Source organism: Poecilia formosa, unplaced genomic scaffold, assembly GCF_000485575.1.
Source record: "Poecilia formosa unplaced genomic scaffold, Poecilia_formosa-5.1.2 Scaffold1112, whole genome shotgun sequence".
In the NCBI taxonomy this organism is placed as follows: domain Eukaryota; kingdom Metazoa; phylum Chordata; class Actinopteri; order Cyprinodontiformes; family Poeciliidae; genus Poecilia; species Poecilia formosa.
In genome coordinates, this window is record NW_006801051.1 from 12,121 (window position 1) to 26,153 (window position 14,033).

At 37.0% G+C, this 14,033-nt stretch overlaps 1 protein-coding gene across 1 annotated transcript in view; it reads right to left on the minus strand.

Moving 5' to 3' along the window:
• The window catches only part of LOC103132533 (elastin-like), a 22,713-nt gene extending 8,718 nt beyond the window's left edge, over nucleotides 1–13,995 (minus strand). Inside the window, exons 1-27 of the mRNA XM_016667443.1 lie at nucleotides 13,894–13,995; nucleotides 13,739–13,801; nucleotides 13,531–13,560; nucleotides 13,367–13,441; nucleotides 13,136–13,177; nucleotides 12,956–13,042; nucleotides 12,819–12,869; nucleotides 12,640–12,726; nucleotides 11,709–11,741; nucleotides 10,741–10,899; nucleotides 9,102–9,227; nucleotides 8,950–9,024; nucleotides 8,799–8,831; nucleotides 8,624–8,698; nucleotides 8,494–8,532; nucleotides 8,043–8,177; nucleotides 7,812–7,913; nucleotides 7,366–7,512; nucleotides 6,164–6,298; nucleotides 5,825–5,941; nucleotides 4,387–4,461; nucleotides 4,263–4,298; nucleotides 3,956–4,006; nucleotides 1,756–1,758; nucleotides 1,647–1,673; nucleotides 1,334–1,363; nucleotides 1,223–1,258 (exon numbers count right to left, since the gene is read on the minus strand). Of these exons, the coding sequence (XP_016522929.1) occupies nucleotides 1,223–1,258; nucleotides 1,334–1,363; nucleotides 1,647–1,673; nucleotides 1,756–1,758; nucleotides 3,956–4,006; nucleotides 4,263–4,298; nucleotides 4,387–4,461; nucleotides 5,825–5,941; nucleotides 6,164–6,298; nucleotides 7,366–7,512; nucleotides 7,812–7,913; nucleotides 8,043–8,177; nucleotides 8,494–8,532; nucleotides 8,624–8,698; nucleotides 8,799–8,831; nucleotides 8,950–9,024; nucleotides 9,102–9,227; nucleotides 10,741–10,899; nucleotides 11,709–11,741; nucleotides 12,640–12,726; nucleotides 12,819–12,869; nucleotides 12,956–13,042; nucleotides 13,136–13,177; nucleotides 13,367–13,441; nucleotides 13,531–13,560; nucleotides 13,739–13,801; nucleotides 13,894–13,960 (1,936 nt within the window). The 5' untranslated portion in view covers nucleotides 13,961–13,995. The remainder of the gene's footprint in view (nucleotides 1–1,222; nucleotides 1,259–1,333; nucleotides 1,364–1,646; nucleotides 1,674–1,755; nucleotides 1,759–3,955; nucleotides 4,007–4,262; nucleotides 4,299–4,386; nucleotides 4,462–5,824; nucleotides 5,942–6,163; nucleotides 6,299–7,365; nucleotides 7,513–7,811; nucleotides 7,914–8,042; nucleotides 8,178–8,493; nucleotides 8,533–8,623; nucleotides 8,699–8,798; nucleotides 8,832–8,949; nucleotides 9,025–9,101; nucleotides 9,228–10,740; nucleotides 10,900–11,708; nucleotides 11,742–12,639; nucleotides 12,727–12,818; nucleotides 12,870–12,955; nucleotides 13,043–13,135; nucleotides 13,178–13,366; nucleotides 13,442–13,530; nucleotides 13,561–13,738; nucleotides 13,802–13,893) is intronic.
• Between the last annotated feature and the right edge of the window lie 38 nt (nucleotides 13,996–14,033).

A 14,033-nucleotide genomic window follows, 5' to 3' on the forward strand; every position in this document is an offset into this window, starting at 1 on the left:
TTTACTTTTGCAAAATTTACTAACTGTAAATTTCTTGTGTCTAAGCAGATAAGCAGTGTTTCAAAAGAACTTAATGTTTTATAAACAATAATATTGCTTGTCATTGATTTGGTGTTAAGAGATGAGAGGTTTTTTTCTAATAAACTGCCACGAAGTATAAATCAGATTTTTATGTTGAATGTCTGTTTTATAATATTTTCACCAACAATGACAGAAAAAAAAAATCACTTTTCTGGAAAACTCACTAACTGCACAATTCTTCAGTAGCAGAGGACAAGTAATATTTCAAAAGAGCAGAAGAAATCTTGTGGATTTTGAACAATAACAATATTTGTTGTTGATCTGTTGCTAAGAGACGAGCAAGTTTCCTGGTAACCAAGAGCCATGAAGTAAACATCTGAACTTTACTTTTGCAAAATTACCAACTCTTAATTTGTTGTGTCTAAGCAGACTTTCAGAAGACATTATGTTTTATAAAAAAATAATTAATTTGGTGTTAAGAGATGACCGTTTTTTTTTCTGGTAATGAACCGCCTCAGTAAATCCATGTTACTCAACATGCTTGTGACTCTCCACATACTATCGAGTTTATTGTAGCTTACTTTAGCATTGATGCTAATTTTTAGCATCAGAACGCTGGGTGGGTCAAAACCGATGAGCACATTTAGGCAGGCACAGTTTACATTTTTTCAGAAATGTTCTAGTTTGATACTGTTCTTTTTTTGCTACACTAGCATTCAAGCTATTTCACAAAGACAATAAAGTAAAAACATTTCTAAAACTGTAAAGCTGCATGTGCAATAAAAATCTAACGAGTGTTGAGTCCGGTGGAGGTCTGATTGGGCTGAAAAAGACCTGATGCAGCTTTTCCTTTTACACAAACTGCTTTTATTGATTCAGTTTGGGTCATTTGTTGTCTAGACAGAACCTGCTTGCTCAGAGTAATGCACCATGCATGTGAAAGAGGGATAGCTAAAAGTCTGTATTGATCATCTGATAAGAATGTTTTGATACTGAAATGATTTCAAACTAAAGTTTTAACATGAACACTGCAACAGTTAGTGTATATTTCTGCTGGCTCATTATCAACAGATAAAAGATTAGTGGATATTGTTCGGTTCTACATAACATGAATTAACAAACCTGGAGGGGAATTACACTGCTTCTACTTTATAATCATAACCCAGATGGACCACAGTAAAACTGCAGAGCTCATCTTTACCTGGTACATATGGCTTTGGTGGTTTGACTCCAGCACCTGAAAAACAAGAGTTACAACGCTGTCTTTGTCTCCCCCTGGTGGTCATAGATTTAACATCACCTCTCAACTTACCGGGTTGAACTTGTCCACCAGTTGTGCCAACTAAATGGAAAAACAAGGTTGAAATAAATTATTAATATGAAGCATGTAACTAATGTCAGGTTAAAGCAATGACTTTATGTTAAAAATAAATATATGGTGAATTAGAAACACACGCACACCCTGTAACAGAAATACACAAGCAGACAGTTTACAAAAAATGTTTGCCTAAAAGTAAAACAATTCTGGAACTTTTATTAATTTAATACAAACTTTTTTGCACATTTAAAGCATCTAATATTCTTGCAGCCACACAAACTATTGTGAGTCATTCAAAAGCACTTACCGCCAGGCTGTATGATTCCACCTGAGACTGCCAAAGTTGAACATTTTACTTTAAAAGGTGGAGTCATATATAATAAAGTGAAAAATTAAAATAAATATACTGAACCTACCGCCTGTTTTCGTGAAGCCACCACAAGATGGAGCAAAAAGAAAGAACAACAAAGTTAATCAAAACACATTTTTTAAAACGTTACGCCTTCTTCATCTATTCATTTACCAGATTGGAGTAAATGATGTCCAAGTTCAATTACTTTCATGTTGTAGGAGGATTTACAGTGTACAAACAGTGTCTCATTTAAAACTTTAGGGTTAAATGAATTAATTCGTCTGAACTTGAACACAGAGATGAAATAACCACAGTGTCAGAACACATCAACACAGCTGTAGACAAACAAAATGAAATTAAGGGAACACAATCCACTTTGTGAGTTTGAAAATGAAACATGTAGACAGTTTGAAAGCTAACCAGTGAAGCAAAGTGAAATGTTAGAGAGAAAGAATGAAGAGAAGTTATCAAAAAGAAAAGTGCAGACACAAACAGACCGTTAAGATGTAACAGAGAAAACACATCAGTCTCCCTCCTCCTCATTACTACATCTTGTACCCTAATAATTAAATATCAGCATTTAATTATCATACTATGATAAATACTTCGCCTCAGTAATGATGTGAGAAGTGAATCGAAGTGACTGAATGAAACTGTAAAACAGAAAATCCACAGTCTGCAGAACATCTTCAAATGAAGTGGTATACCTACGATAAGTGGGACAGATTAACGCAATCATTTCTCCTGCTTTTGTTGATTTTGTATTTATCAATCTGCATGTTCTTCATTTGGTCAAAGCAGTTTAGTGTTTTAGTAATTCATGTGAAATGATGCTTTGCTGCTTCTTTTGTCTGTGAATGCTAATATAATTCTGAGGTTTCTTCCCGTTTCTTTCGTTCTATTATTCGCCTCACCAAATTAACGATCAGTCACCCATCTGCGCAAGTTTTGAGACTGATTTGAGCGCATATATCTGTGTGAATAAACAATAATTAAATTTAATTTAAAAAACAGAAGACAACTTAAGTAATTTGTTTTATTGTTGAATTCTGAGGGCTGTCAAAGTTTATGCTTCTCTTTAACAGGAACTTTTAACATTGGATTTATTTATTTTTAGCACTAAATGAATAAACTCAAATTCATGGTTAAATTATTCTAAAAATCTTAATGTGGGATTATGCATCTGCAATAAAATTATTTATTCTGAGGACTTTTATTTAGGTCAACCAAGTAAAGTATAAGTACGGTGGGTCTTGTAAATAAAATGTTTTTTTTATTATTATTGTCTATAATTATTTTGAATTTAATTATAATAATAATATTTATTATTATTTGACAAGTTAAATGCCACTGATTCTAAAACCTGCATTCTGTTTCTGTTTAGAGTTGACTAAAGTAAGACATTAAAACTATGTTACACAAACACAAGTTAATACAATAAACATGCAATAAACAGGAAATTTCCAGCTTTTTACAAGTTAGTTTGAAAGCATTCAATTCATTTAAAATTTCAGACAACGTGGACAAATTTTAGACAAAGCTATGGCCATAAGCAGCTGAACACAGATTTTTACAAACTCTGTATAAAAAAAACAATTTTCTTTTTCCCCTATGTCTGACACTGAATCAGTATATACATTTACTTCTAAAAATGCTGCATATATCAAATATGATTTGATAAAAATTTGACTTTTGTAATTTAACGACTTGAAATTGGGACTCTGTCTCTTTAAAAACTCCTGCTCTTCATGAAACTCCACCTTCAGGAAGTCATCACAACATGGCTCCTCTATTAAGCCTTAAACAACGTTTTTACCAGTGTTACACTGAGAAATGGCTGCTATTTTGAGCTCAGCTAAAGTGCAATTCCACCAGGTGTTTGCTAATTGCTACTGGCTAGTCTGCAGGAGCTGAGTGGGGGAGTTGAAATGGAGCTTGAAACTGGACTTCTTTATCTTTAATAAAGTAAACGTTTCTCTTATTCTGGCATAATTCTTAAAATAATCTTAGTGACCTATAACAGAAAAGATTTGTTCTGATTTCATGTCAGACTCTAAATAAATAAATGAAAGACTATAAATATCTGTAACCCATTAAAAACATTCCCATACATGCTGTCAGTGCAGGAGGAGAGTGGTGCTTATCTGTGAAACATTTACATTCACAAATACTAACATGGATGAGACATTCAACATCTACTGAAAAAACAAATAAGCCACATTGCAGAGTTTGGGGAGAGGCTTAAGGCAAGCAGCAGGTCTTACTGGGCTGTGGGACCTCTGGGGCCTTATTAAGTGCAGCAATAGGAGTGGGCCCTGCCGAAAAGACAACAGGTTCCAGTTTCATCCAGTGCATGAGAGAGGCCAGAAAAGGTAGAAACTGTGAAGTGGATCCTAACACTGCCACAGCTGGAGCCTGTGAGCTGGAGGAGGTCATTAGCTGCCAGCATTAGCAGTATAAACAATGTGTGAGTTTTATGTGCAAGGGTCATGGGATACAGCAGTTACTGAAGCTTACGTGTGCAAGTTTGTGCAGCTAATGCTCATGGCAGAGTTTTAATACTTGATCTACCTGGCTGAGGCGTTCCGCCAACACCTACTTCCTTCCCTGTAAAAGCACGAAGGCATCATTTTCAATCCCATGATGTTTGAACTTCGTCTTTCAGTGATGACAGAAACTGGATTTAAAGTATCACCTGGTTTCACGGCCGGTACGGAGCCATTTGCAGTGCCGCCGACGGACGTGTCCGGAGTCGCACCAGGTCCGACACCTGATGCACGGAGCACAAAGGTCACCAAAAACGACACTTCCTTAATTCTGTGTATGTGAGATTCTGTACCGTTTCATTAGTTCTGAATTTCAACTACAATCAGGTCTCCCTTATAGTGACGCCTGCCTTCCTCAGTTGTGAACTTAAATCTACTTTGCATGTGTTTCATCATGGCACTTCTAACAACTTCTTATAGCTTAACAGTAATATGAAATCAGCTAGAGTAATGCCGTTATTATGACTAAAAGGATAGCTTTGCAAATTTTTTTTTTTTTTTTTTACACTTAAAGAGCTATCTCTGAATCCATATTCCAAAAAATAAAAAATAAAATAGCTGGATCCGTTTTCAGTGACTAAATTGATGTAGCCGTCATGTTTGCCCAAGTAAGTTTCTCATTGGTCAATTAGTCCAAATTGACGGTTCCTCCTCAGGGACTAAACTGAGATTAAGAGTCTAAAAAGAACCATATGATCCATGAGGGTTTATCTGACTGGCCAACCTTTTCTATAAAGATGTTATATATCCCTATTTTACTGTAACCTATCTTTGTGCAATCCCACATTTCCCCCCAGAAATGTTTTATGTATCAGTTAGTTACTTATTGGTTGGCCAAAATAAAATAAAAATTGGGATGCACTGATTCATCCCAATCAGCTGGTCGATTCATTGGTGTACTCTTTATTAAAATCTTTTTTCTTTAGACTTCAGAGAGTCAGAAAATCTGGATAAACGTTACGTCAATAATCTGTTCAGATAATATTATGGATACCCATTTTCATATAATAAAGAAATTTCACCTTTAGTAAGATGTAGTCTGCCTCTGTTGGTTGGGTGTTGATGTCTTTGTGTTAAAATCTGTGTTAACTGAATGGGTCAGTTAAAATAGATTTAATCACATCTATTAGTAACCATTACTAATTCAATCTACAATCTTTTTGATATTTTAGAGAGGCTTAAACTGTAAACCGTCCCAATCTTCATAAAATGCCATCACAAATAGCTAAGCAAAAAAGTTAACAGTAAGTATTTCTTCTTCTTTTAAATCTCTGTTACTACTCGGACCATATTTAGCGGCTTTAGCATATTTAGCTAATATGCTAAAGCTTCTTAGCATACTAGCTAATACCAGCGCCATCTTTAACTCCTAATTCAAAACTACAAATAGGCAGCTAACTAATTTTATTGGAATTTAAATAGTAAATCTGTAACTGGATAAAATGGAAACAAATGCGTACTGATTACTGCAGTCAGTCAGATTTGCCTTATTCATATAGAAATATCCCAAACTTTTCAGTATTTGCAGTTTTGTGCATACTAGTTGTACCACATTAAGCAGTTTTTGCAGCTGCAGGTATTGCTCACCTCCTTGTGTGCCTCCCACTCCTCCCGGTACCAGTCCTGTTCCTCCCACACCTCCCGGTACCAGTCCTGTTCCTCCCACTCCTCCTGGTACCAGTCCTGTCCCAGCACCACCTGTAACTCCAGATTCAATAGGTAGTCAACTAATTTTACAGGAATTTAATTAGTAAATCTGTAACTAGATAAAATGAAAACATACAATGGTCCACAGTGTCAAATACTGCAGTGAGATTTAAAAGTACAAAAATCACAGATACACTGATAACTGCATTCAATTAAAGTTGCTTTAAAAAACCATCCCAGACTTTTCACAGTTTGCATTTTTGTGCGTACTAGTCGTACCATATTTAGCAGCTTTTGCAGCAGCAGAGTATTGTCCACCTCCTGGTACTCCTCCTACTCCTGGTACCAGTCCACCTCCTCCTACTCCTGGTACCAGTCCTGCTCCTCCTACTCCTGGTACCAGTCCTGTTCCACCTGTTACATAAGCATGTTTCCATCTTATTCTCCCTGCATTTAACTAACAAATGTGTAACTGGATATAGGACTGCCCTATAGATCAATAAAAACATGTGATCAATATCAGTAAATAATATGTTTAGAACTGCACAGCATTCTGGGTGATGTAGGCAGAGGAAAGGCTTTGGCTGCTTAACTTCTCAGTCAGCTAAGCTAGGTTCACTCACTCGCTCCTTGGTTACCTAGCAACAACCTGCACAGCAGCAGTTCACAGCTGCTTAAAAATAAAAAAATCAATGATGTGGAGTGAAGAGAGAAAATGAGTACAACAGCTTGAGAAGAAACTGTGGATAAAGTGGGAAAGATAAGATCACCAGTTCGACAGAATTTAAGATATTTAAAACAAAAAGCGGATCAATAATTATTGATATCAACTGATATGAAATGCCTATGTCGTGATGCGTTTTTCAGCCTTATTGTCAGACTGGATAATCGCATAAAAACTGTGCTGCTTGAATCTCAGGGTGCATTCACACCAACCCTATCTAGTCTGTTTTAATCCAACTCTAGTTCGGTTGCCTAGAGAGTGCAGTTTGTTTGGGGAGGTGTTAATGTGAAATCAAACTCTGAATTCTTTGGTCTCTTAATAAGAAATGTCATGTTTTCTAAAAATACAACCCAAAGGGAGCAGGTGTATAAAAAAATAGAAAGAAAAGAGGAGGACCAATAGTTGAGCCTTGCAGAAGTCTGCAAGGAAGAAGGGGCCGAGGTGGAGAGTAAAAATTCAAACTTTGTTCCCGTCACTCAAATGGGAACAAGGTCTATCCAGTGTTTCTATTGAGGGATAGAAATACAATGGTCCACAGTGTCAAATACTACATGAGATTTAAAAGTACAAAAATCAGAAATCTCTGAGTAATTTCCTAAACAAATATCATTAAAAACTCTTACAGTACTGCTTCATTGCAGCCAGACTGGAAATCCTCCACAATGCCATAAGTGCCCCAGGAAACATTAAATTTGATAATGAATGTTATACCCTAACTATCTTCTTGAGATTGATCATGCGTGCTCATTATTTATACCATATTTAGCAGCTTTTGCAGCAGCAGAGTACTGTCCACCTCCTTGTACTCCTGTTCCCAGTCCTCCTGTTCCCAGTGCTCCTGTTCCCAGTCCTCCTGTTCCCAGTCCTCCTGTTCCCAGTCCTGTCCCAGCACCACCTGTGACTCCTGACTCAGAGGAGCAAATAACAGCAGAATTAATCATGAGCAGGTACTATAAGTGAACTAAAACTTCCCTTAAATGACAAAATCTGTAAAGTTTAACAAGTATAACTACTACAAAGAACTATAATGATTACTGAAGTTAAACTCAGATGTTATCTAGCGGTGCTTCTTACAGGTTTATGCAATTAGAAATACTGAAAAACAGTCCTTGGTGAAAAACTGTGCATACCACAAAAACCAGTGATATGTACAAAAAAGTAATATTTTTAGGAGGCACTACCTTATATTTCGACTGTATTTACCGTATTTAGCTGCTTTGGCTGCTGCAGAATATTGTCCGGCTCCCTGGGCTCCTAATGTTCCTCCTGTTCCCACTCCTGTTCCAGCACCTCCTGTTGCAACTCCTAGTTCATGGAAACAAGCCGTACTGCATCAAAAGGTTACAGTCATGAGCGGAAAATATAAGCATTTAGGGTTAGGTGAAAATTGGTTTTATTTCATTTAAAATTTCCATGTGTACTCATTATTTCTACCATATTTGGCAGCTTTTGCTGCTGCAGAGTATTGTCCCCCTGCTGGGACAAAAGGCCCTCCTCCTGCTCCTCCTGCTCCTCCTGCTCCTCCCAGTCCTGCATATCCAAATCCTGTTCCAAGTCCTCCTGGAACTCCTGTTTGAGGTGAATAGAGACTGAGGTTTGAAGATTTCACTAACAAAACAAAACAACAAGCTGCATTAATGCCTGACAACCATATTTTAATGTTTTCTTTATACATGTGAAAAACTATTCTGCTTCTTTCAGCTGCAACTTTTCCAGCAGTTCCAATTAAATTTTTTTTGTTACCGATTGTCTTGCTATATTTGAACCTTTTTCACTGCTTTTGGTTCTAACCTTGAACAGCGCCAAATTATGGAAAAACATGAATCACTCTAGTATTATTTTTTTTAAATAATAATCTAAACCTATAAAAAAAATCATGTCTTACCATACTTTGGAGGTTTGACCCCTGCACCGCCTCCATAACCTGCAGAGGTGTTTGAGTTTATTAGGATAGGTTTTATAACATGAAGTGTCACATTATGTTTTTATTTATTTGAGCTTGATCTCTAACGTACCACCATAGCCACCGCCAGGTAGCACCTGTCCTGCTCCACCAGGGACTCCTACTCCTCCAAGGCCTGTCTGAAGAGCTGTTAATCGCAACAGATGAAAGATTCAGTTTCATATTTTTTACCCAAATAACATTTCTGAACGCATCTAATGTGAGATTTGATGAAACTTTGATCTCACCGTATTTTGGAGGTTTGGCACCAGCTGTCAAAGCTGCACCAGAAACAGAACAAAAGTGGTTGAATTAAAAGATGAGCTGAGTTTCTCTAACTCCTAACAAATTAAAAGATTTGCTTTACAGCTAAGGAAAATCACAAATCTGTTAGTTTACATCCATATCCAGGTATAAACTGTGTTCCAGGAACGCCTGCACCACCGACTCCTCCACCAACTCTTGGTACAACACCTGAAAAACACACAAAAGAAACAATTAAAAAATTTATTTTTTACAGTCATAATTTTAACTTATTTTATTTCACTTACCGTACTTAGCAGCCTTGGATGCAGGAGAGTATCCTCCACCTCCCACTCCTCCTATTCCTCCCACTCCTCCTATTCCTCCCACTCCCGTTCCTCCGACTCCTCCGACTCCTCCGACTCCGCCTAGTCCTGCAGACAAATTTATTTATCAACACAATTGATCACCATAATTAAAAATGTGCCATCAAAGTGAATTATGAATTATCTGCACATGTTGTGGCTTTTAACAACATTTGCACACACATATATTCACACACACACACACACAAACACGCACACACACACACACACACGCACACGCACACACACACACATATATATTCTCACTCATACAGCTCAGCAGGATAAGGGAGTCATGTTATTGAATTTAGACAACCACTCTGGCTCTGGGATGAAACCTGAAGGAAGCGGCTTTGCTTATTTTGAAAAGAGTAGATTAAAAAACTTCTGAAATCAGAAAACATCTAGCTCTTATATTTCAAAAGAGCACAAGTGTATCAAAGGTTTTCAAAGGTTTTGTATTTTAAAATTATTTTTTAAAAGTGTATTAGGATGATATATTCACTAATGGCTGTAGGAAGTCATGTTCACGCTTATCTAAGAATGGGCCTGTAAAAATAACACCATTGACTATTTGACAACTTTTTATTTGCAGATTAAAATGATTAGTTGAAAGGTAAAATTAAGCAACTTTAATTATTGTAAAGTAAGATGTGCAAGAAGCAGACATTGCATTCAAGATGTACATAGAACTAAGCTCAGACATTTATATGTTCGCACTTTTTCAGTTGCACAAAGAGACCGATATTGAAATATATCAATTATGTGGCCAAAATGCTAACTCTGCTCTAAGTTTTTTCAAACCTAACTGGTGGAGGTTGTTTAAAATATTAATAAATGTCTAAAAAAATTATTTTCATTGGCTGAACAGTCCAAACAAAACTAACATTTATTACAGGATCCGGTGTGGGCTTTGATTAGGCCTTTTTCTGGTGCAGTGAACCCACAACATTCAGTTGTTTTCAGAGCCGAGTAAAACGGGCCATCTTCAAACTTTAGAATAAAAACAAAGCCGTCAGGTTGAGAGTGAGGCATGAATAGATCAACAGTTTGATTTTTTTTTCTGAAAACAAAATGTTCACAGAGCCGTTTTCTGGTGAAAGCAACATACTTTCTGTGATTAAAGAACGCTGCTTCATATTTAACAAAGTGAAAAAACAAAATCAAGTAAAGCATTTCCTAAAAACTGAAGAGAATTAGCTCAGAACTGTTTCAGACCTGATCTTTAATCAGCAGAGGAATACAGGCTGCATGCATTTCAGTTCAACAGATGTTACAGATTTATATTTCATTTGCAATAAATAAATTAGTGGGCAATATTTGGCTCTGAGATTGAAGCAAAACTATGAAAACTGATTGTAGATATTCTTGAATAAACAAGTAGAACTGGATGTTGGTGCCTCCAAAGATGAATGAGCGGACACACCCAGAGTATTCCAGCTGGGATTCAAATCTAACATATTTCACATTTGTACTGATTGTTGCCTTGGATGTTTGACCTCAGAGACCTAAACTCATCCTCCTTCAATACCTCAACCTCCTGAAGCCCAAGGTTTTAAATTACTATATTATAACAAATTACCATATTTGGCAGCTTTTCCTGGTTGGAGGTATCCACCTCCCCCTGGTACTCCAATTGGTGCACCTCCCGGTACTCCTCCCGGTACTCCTCCCGGTACTCCTCCCGGTACTCCTCCCGGTACTCCTCCCGGTACTCCTCCTGGTACTCCTCCTGGTACTCCTCCTGGTACTCCTCCTGGTACTCCTCCTGGTACTCCTCCTGGTACCCCTTGTAACAATATGGACACTCTGAATTATGACTTTATTTAGACTTTTCATAGTTTCTGCAAAAAAGATTTGCAGAAGTCCTTAGTTTTAACATAAAAGTGAACTAAGAAGAACATTTCATTTTACTGATTGTGCTCCTAACATTATTAAACCATATTATTATAATATTAATGATCCAGATGCTGTTACTAGAAACTGTGTATTTAGACATATTTATCTTGGTTTGCAAGTTTAGAACTTAGAAAGCTTTTAGAAATGAATTCATTCTTGTCTGGTCTTTCCTAGAATGGCTGAATGTCGGCATGCATTGAATAAATCCTCTCCTTCCAGTTATAAAAAAATATCTACCAACTTGTCCTAAAATGAAGTTAGGTAAAATAATTAAAATTATGTGCAAACTCTTGTAATATGTACATTTAATTGCTTTCTGTAAAGCAAGTAGTAAGATGGCTCCCTTTTCTCCGTCAGACTGATTATCAAGAGAGGACCGATAACAACTGGTACATTAAATGTGCCTCCATACTCGGCATCTTTATCATTTCCTACAGCTTTGATAATCATCCTTGGTCTCTGGTACAGGAAACAGTTGTGGAAAAACCTAATTTCAGCATAATATTTTTAAAATTCACTGTGCATGGCACAATATTTGATTAGTAAATTATATTTTTGCCAATATAATTAATTACATGTCAATAAAACAAAGAGGGAGAATTTTCATTCATTTTAATTCACCAAATAAGAAAGACAGCTGAGAGTTCTCACCATATTTAGCAGCCTTGGACCCAGGTCCATATCCTGTGAATAAGACGTGGAGATGAGTGAAGTGTAAACTTAAGTTTACATTGCTACAAACTCTGACTCCAGATAGCCAAATAATTCATTACTGGCTTAATTTAGCAGAATACAGACTCTTCGAGCTTTAGGAATGCTGAAATGCATGGGGGGAATCTTCATCAGTGAAGAAAGAGCATCTACACAGAACAGCCAAAGAATAAGTGACATTATTATTGGGTTATCTCTCTGATGTCCAAGTGGTGCTTGTATAAATGCTGTACCAGTGGCACAAATGTGCAATACCCACAGCACCGTCATACTGTGGAAGGTAACAATGTTGAGATGGAGGTATAACAAAAAGAAAACCATTACCGTATCGCAACACGGTGCTACTCGCATATCACAGCAAAGTCTCAAACCATAACATTGCCTTCACTTTCATACTGTAGTATGACACTGTCTGCACCGATAAAGAATCAAATTAATTCTGATACGAATTAATAATTCACCTTTTGAAGGGGAAAAAGGTTGATAAGGTTTTGAACTTTCATACGCAGATGGTTGGCTAAAGTGTAAACATGGAAAAAATAAACCGCACCGCGTCCTTATATAGTACAAGTCTTAGAATTTTACACCTTTCATCCCAATACACAAGCACTATACAAAACATGGTGCAACCAATGTAAGCAACCCAAATACATCTAATAACACGTGACAGGACTTCATGTTGCACAAACTTTACCTTGTGCATTTTGGTACAACATACATGGAAACATCAGGAATGGTGTCATATGAGCTGAAGAACCTCATGTCTGGTCTTGTCATCTACTATTTTAACATTTAAGCTTTTATGAATCAGAGTTTGCACAAAGAGTAGGAAGATCATTTGGTATTTATTCCAACTGCTACATGTTAATACCTCCTGGCACCTGCCCTGGATATAGTCCACCAACGCCTCCGACGCCACCGACGCCTCTAACACCACCGACGCCTCCGACGCCAGCACCTGAAGAGACAAACAGATGCTTCAGTTGTTCATATTTTTTGTTTGCTTTAAGGACAAGACGAATCTGAAACATGATAAGCAGGAAATCCTACCATATTTAGCAGCTTTAGATTGAGAAGGTAAGATGCCTCCAGGCCCCACTCCTACAGAAAACAAAGAGAAAGAGATATTTTGTAGTTCTGTCCACCTTCAGAGAAATATTTCTCTCATAATTTCCTGAAATATTTACCAGTTCCGACAGGATAGCCAGGTTTTGATCCAGGACCAGCTTTTCCTCCTGGAAGTCCAGCTCCACCAACGCCATAACCCCCGTAACCTAGATCGTAGATTGTTATGATCGTCGTGCGACGCATCATTAATGGCTGCTTTTCATCTGACATCAAGTCTGTGTAAACTTATATATTTTTACCATAGGGAACTTTGCCACCTCCAGGCTTAGCACCATAGCCCCCTAGAGGACAAAATATAAACTTCATGACTCAAAGTCAGCAATGTGTGGCGCAAAACATAAATAATTATTCAACTCTTTTAGTATTTTTCCATTTTACTCCTTAATATGAACAAACTCAACATTGAAAATATTACACATCAAGTAAACAACAAACTAAACATTTCATTTTAAAGGAGCATCTAAAAGCACCTTGTGCTTTGGGAGATTTGAGGGGGTAACCATGAAATACACCGGGCTGCATTGGCCCACCAAACCCTCTGGTTCCTGAGACAGAGACGGAAGGAGAACTTTAATTCTGACATCAAAATATAAACAACTTGATAATAATATAAATACACATATTTAAAATCAACCTGGGACTTGGCCTCCCTGTTGTCCTCCAACTGTATAAAGAAATCAGATATTCTTATGGTTATATGCAATTACTTTTCCCAAAAGCTGAAGATGCTTTACATTTAATTTGATTTTGAATCGTGTTGATTTTGTAAAGACTATGTTTCACATTGCAGCATGTTTCAAAATTCAAAATCACTCAACACATAGTCAAAATCTTAACCTCACTTGATTTGGGATTTAGGTTTGTTCCAGTAGCGACCCCAGGCAGAACTCCACGGCCACCAAACCCTGCAGGAAAGAAAACAGACATATAAACATGACGATCTCAGAATAAAAATCTCATGGATTGTGGTAAATATTTCCTGAGAGTGAAAACAAACCAGTTCCTGGTACAATTCCTCCTTGGTAAAGTCCAGGGACACCCACACCTGCGACAACCAAAGACATAACAATGTGCTTTCCCTTTAACAGACGGATTAAAAAAGATGCTTTAACCATGTTTAAACATCCTAAACATGGT